At 33.6% G+C, this 5,883-nt stretch overlaps 1 protein-coding gene across 1 annotated transcript in view; it reads left to right on the top strand.

The window, feature by feature from the left end:
• magi2b (membrane associated guanylate kinase, WW and PDZ domain containing 2b) overlaps positions 1 to 5,883 on the top strand; it is a 125,518-nt gene that overhangs the window by 85,199 nt on the left and 34,436 nt on the right. Inside the window, exon 12 of the mRNA XM_016237620.1 lies at positions 4,691 to 4,722. Within this exon, the coding sequence (XP_016093106.1) occupies positions 4,691 to 4,722 (32 nt within the window). The remainder of the gene's footprint in view (positions 1 to 4,690; positions 4,723 to 5,883) is intronic.

The raw sequence follows: 5,883 nt of genomic DNA, 5'->3' as shown, positions 1-5,883 counted from the left end.
TTTAGTTTTTTTTTTTTTTTTTTTTTTTTAAACAACAAAAATCATTGTGGTTAAATGTGACCCTGCAGCACAAAACCAGTTTTAAGTCGCTGGGGTATATTTGTAGCAATAGCCAAAAAAACATTTTATGGGTCAAAATTATCGATTTTTCTTTTATGCCAAAAATCATTAGGATATTAAGTAAAGATCATGTTCCATGAAGATGCTTTGCAGATTTCCTACCGTAAATATATCAAAACTTAATTTTTGATTAGTAATATGCATTGCTAAGAACTTTATTTGGTCAACTTTAAAGGCGATTTTCTCAATATTTAGATTTTTTTTTGCACATACATCAATGGAAAGCTTATTTATTCAGCTTTCAGGTGATGTATAAATCTCAATTTCAAAAAATTTACCCTTATGACTGGTTTTGTGGTCCAGGGTCACAAATGTGGATGTTACCCAATACTTACTGTTAAATTAGTTAATTTGCCCCAAGTTTGGCATAAATTATGATAATTATTTAAAGAACGCAGAGTATAATTTTTGGGTGAACTTTTCCTTTAAAGTTTTGGTTGAAATGCTGAAAGTAACTTTGTGTGCTTCGGTTTTTAGTCTTTTCTAAGCGCTCTGAACTTGCCTTAAGCTTTGATTCAGCAAGATTTTGAAATAAGAGGAGAGAAACATTCCTATTATATATTTCTAGATGTGCTGTGCCTCACAAACTAACCAGTACATCTCAATTTCTCTTTTGAAAGTTTTCTTTCAGAATAACTGAAGCTGATGAGCTGTTTTTGGGCAATTTTAGCAAAGCCTTCGCAAGATTGCACACTGTATCATCTCTTGGCAAGAGCTGTTGACGGTTATTAGCATATTCAGACTGGAGCCAAGCTAATCTACTAATTCCATGCAAGTCCACTTATCGGAGTGCTTACTTTCATTAAAATGTCCATGCAGAGCGTAATATTTTATCACCCTTCTTAATTAGGATATTCTTAGAATGAAAATGAATGAGGCAATTAATAAAAACTATCTTGAAGAAGGCTACAGTCTGTCCATGTGTACAGTAAACCTGATATGTGTTCTTAAGACTAAACCACTATCAATCAAGTAATTCCATCCACGCTTCCTGTCAATTACGCTGTGCGTCTGTTCTCACCTCCTCTGCATGTTTCATGACTATATCGAAGGCTACGGTCTTAAAGGGCCTCTCAGCAACCACTCCAAGGCCTCTTGTAAGGGAGCGAGAGACTGTCCCGTGTGAATCACTGGCTAAGTGCCAGACCATTCAGTTTCCTGCCGGCGTTCTGCCAAGAGCTCGGTCAGCGCCGGCCATGTTCACAGCTCTTTTCCCCAGTTCTCTAATTAAAGTACGACTCCCACACTGAGCTGTGGACATAAACAGGCAGACGAATCAGAACGCAGAGTGACTCGAGGGGGGCGGGGCGTTCGGCGAACAGGCCAATCAGAGCGTGTTGCTTCCCAGCAGGTGTCACTGAGGGAATACTCTGAAATAGATGCTGATTGAGGAGATGTAATTTATTCTTGGTGACGTTAAGAGTTTATATTATCATAATTTACATAAATTTACATGAATATATCTATTTAAAGCAGCGGGATGAATGGGCAAGTAAATGTCAAGACAAGCATAATTTCACACCAGAACAAGGTGAGAATTCTGAATTCAAAGACGGTAAATAGACAGTCTTTCTTTTCTTTTCTCCTCAAATAATAAAATATTTTTATTTATTAGTGTTTAATTAGGACTAGGGATGGATGATATAGCTAAAAAAAAGAACAATATTTTGTCATTCAGTATATATCTTGATATTTCTTAAATATCATAAATATCATATATTTTTAAAGGTATTACTTGACTAAAATTACTGTTTTTTTTTTTTATCAGAGCACTGTTGTTGTTGTAAACTAAAACTATTTAAATGATTTTTAAGTTAATTGAAATAAAGCTGATATAAAAAATTTGGTAAAAATCTACATGAAAATTAGAGCTTAAAACAGAAATAAAAAAAATGATGTGCTAAAATTTTTAAACCTGAAATAAACAAATTAAAACTAAATAAAAATATAAAAAAACTAATTACAATGACAAAAGCTCATAACAAAATTTCTAAAACGTAAACTGAAATGAAATTCAAATGAATTCAAAATATTAATAAATATTATAATAGTATATAAATAATACTAAAATACCACTGAATCAAAGGGACCATTATTTTAATTAGCAGTTGTTGTTGCAGATCCAAAAATGCTAAAAGTAAAAAAATCTAGTTGAAAATAAATCAAGGCTTGTTTTCTTTACTGTTCAACACTAAATTAACATAAAATATATATATTTATTTGATCGGGTTATGTAGTGTTATGTAGTAATCTGCACCAATCTGTAACACACACACACACACACACACACACACACACACACACACACACACACACAGTATATACAGTATATATGCAATTCTGCCAGCAAAATCATAATGAATGTACATACTGCAAATATTCAGTATATCACCCAGACCTACTTAGGAGAAGTTATTGGATTGCATTTGCACCCAAGTGCATAAATGCAACTTTTGCAATAATTTCACTACATTTATTTCTGTTGGAATCAGAAATGATCTCATTTGGCAACAGACTGCCAAGGGAGGTAAATGCAATAAGAAATGTATTTCTTATCTCCAAATTTGCCCAGAGTACTAAAAGAATCATTAAGGAACCAGAATTGTCCTTACGATTTCCATTTCTCTACCTTATTAGTGCAGCAGTCAAAGCACAAATCCACTGTCCATCTTCCTCTCTGCACTTCTTTTATGAGGATTATTGACATCTCAGGTAGGACTGGACAGGCAGGTGTGAGGTGATAACTATACTCCTCTGACTCCCTGTACTGTTGGAAATATCATTAGGGCCGTGGCATTTCAGCAGTGCAGACAGCTCTCTTACATCCTCTTGGCTCTATTCCATCTGGGTCTCGGAGAACTCTGAGCTGACAGTCTCCCCGAATCCCTCGTGATTCCATCTGACTCACCTTTCAGACTTCACCTGAGAGAGACACACGACATGAATGAAACCCAAGGACACATGAGGCCACTGACAGAACGTGGCATTCAACTTTGAAGTTTGAATTTTTTGAAGGTCGTTTCAGTGTTTAAGTCCGAATGCGGCAATCAAGAAATAAGAGAACAAATCCTTGAAGCCTTGACCACAAGCTAGATCGAAGTTCTCTGCTTTTTCTTGTCCATATGGCTTCTTTTGTGATGCATTGGGGGAGGAGGAGGACTTGTGGAGCATCACGACTGTGCACGTTTGCCCGAGGCTTTATGTTTAGCCCTTCGTTGCCAAGTCGTGTCCTGGTCATGTAGCGTTTGATGTAATCCTGTTAGTTTAAGTAGGCAAAAAAATGTCTAGCTCCCCTACAAATGCTCACATACACATATCCAGACGTACACATGCGTGCACATTCTCATGCACAGAGAAGCACAAAGACTCACAATATAGGCTGTGCAATTGAAAGAAACATGTACGAGACTGAGAAATGAAAAGTCGGCCTTGTAACTCATTATTCTCATAGCACCTCTGGCCTGCATGATTTAATCACATTGCAGATGAATCTTAAACAACCGTCTTCATATCACAGACAGTCATATCACAAATGCATATCATACTCAGAACTCAGAATAAAATAGTATTGCGGTAGTTCTTTACATATTGTAAAAAGTGAAATGTGTGGTTGTAACTATACAGTTATTTCCACCCAGTCTGACCATTAAAATGGATTTCTGTTCATGTAAATAATGTAGTCAGTAAGAAACTTTATTTATAATGTCATATTTTTCATTAATTGTTTGAAAAAAAAAGTTGATTTAGATGTAATTTGGGTCATTTATACAATATTATTAATATAGACACACTATTCTATAATCAGTTTTTCTGACCCCATTGGAACTTTTTTAATAAAACAAGAAAAACAACATGTCAGTGGAGTCTGAAAAATAAACGTAGTATCGAATGCAAATGTTTATCTCAAGAAGGTATACAGTATGTCTATAAATAAAGTATCTTGCTTTATTATATCACTAATAACAATTCATTTTTATTATGACAAACTAATTAAGAAAATTATTTTTGCAGTACTGTACATAATATATGATATAGCGCGAGTCACATATACAATGTGCTGTTATAATAATGGTAAAAATGCTAATTTCCATTTATTTTTCTTGTAAGTGATAATAATCCTAAAATTTCTTCCTAATTTTCTGATTATCCTAATACTAATACTTAGACATTTTACTACGGATGTTTGTCCGATACGAATGAGGCCAGTGATGCTGAGTGATATAAAGTGATATAGATTCAACACATATGCTAAAAGCATTTCTGGCCATTCTTATTTCAGAATCATTCAGAACTGACTGGAAGTCAAAAATCTAGTTTAGTGTCTTCTGTCTCCTTTACGATACGAAATGCTGTTTGGCAGGCTCAGTTTTAGTCTTTTTATTTAAGATGAGTTTGGCATCTGCTCAAAGCTAATGATGTAATTACCTTGCAAATAAATGCAATAAACTTTCCTCACCGCCTACAGGACAACAAAGTGAAGAGAAAAATGGATGAATATTATGTGACAATTATGAATTATTACTCCTTAGATCTAATGATATTAATCAGTCTCTCTTTCTTTCTCTGTCAGGCCTCTACACACCCTGGGATCCCACAAAACAGGTAAATGATTTGAAATATTTGCTTTCTCAAACTAATATTTATTTTTGCATGTTCTTAAACTGACCTTGACACCTGCTGTAAATTCAAAGGGTTGTAAAGTAAGGCTTCAATACAGATTCGACCACATGACATTCGGTTCCATTAACAGTCACACATGCTTTCTTCCACTGCGCTGCAACACAGCTATAAATATTGAACAAAACAGACAGAGCAAGCAGAGTAGTCCGATTCCTGAATGAATGAGTCTTCTGAGCCGACCTGATCTCATGCAAAAATGTAGTTTTTTTTACAAGGTGACAATTTTGTATGAATTTGTATTACGTGATTTATACGAAAAACATCGTATAAATTAGCCAACCAATTTGACAAATGTAAAGTAGTTAAAAATCGCCATTAGAGTGTTATCTAAGCGATGTTTTAGTGAATCAAATAGATACAGCAAATCTGTTTAGGGGAGTAAACAGATTAAATGAAAACATACAAATTAGATCATACACATTCATTCAAATTGGCCACCAATTCGCCAAACATATAATTGCCATCAGAGTGTGTTTTAACCATTTTTAGTGAATCAAATAAATATAGCACAACTTGTGTCGTTCCAACTAATGACTTGGTTCATTTTAATGAATCAAATGCATACAGCACAACCAGAGTTGTCAGATTTCTGTACAAATGACCCTTCTGAGCCAACCTGATCTTATAAGACAAATATAAATATTTTTCAAAGTGTTTTTCATTTGTATTTTTATGATGTGATTTGAATGGAAATAATTTTTAAGAAGAAAAAAAAATAAGCATGAAGGTCCGGGACTACACCGACTTGTCAGTGGGAGTAATAATAATATTTTTTATTTACATAATATATCTGTGTGTACTATGTATATTTAATATGTATATATAAATACACACACATACAGTATATATTCTTAAAATATTTACATGTATATATTTATATTCATATATTTTACATTATAGATAAATATATTTAATAAATAAACGTAACATATTTTTCTTAAATGTATACATGCATGTGTGTGTATTTATATATATATATACATAATAAATATACACAGTACACACACACATTACACTATGTAAACAAAAACGTTTATTTTGGATGCGATTAATCGTTTGACAGCATTATTTTTTTTGGGGGGG

Source organism: Sinocyclocheilus grahami, unplaced genomic scaffold (assembly GCF_001515645.1).
Source record: "Sinocyclocheilus grahami isolate Dianchi unplaced genomic scaffold, SAMN03320097.WGS_v1.1 scaffold520.1, whole genome shotgun sequence".
Taxonomy (NCBI): Eukaryota; Metazoa; Chordata; class Actinopteri; order Cypriniformes; family Cyprinidae; genus Sinocyclocheilus; species Sinocyclocheilus grahami.
The sequence above is the reverse complement of the archived record's forward strand: the minus strand, read 5'-3'. Positions and strand labels throughout refer to the sequence as shown.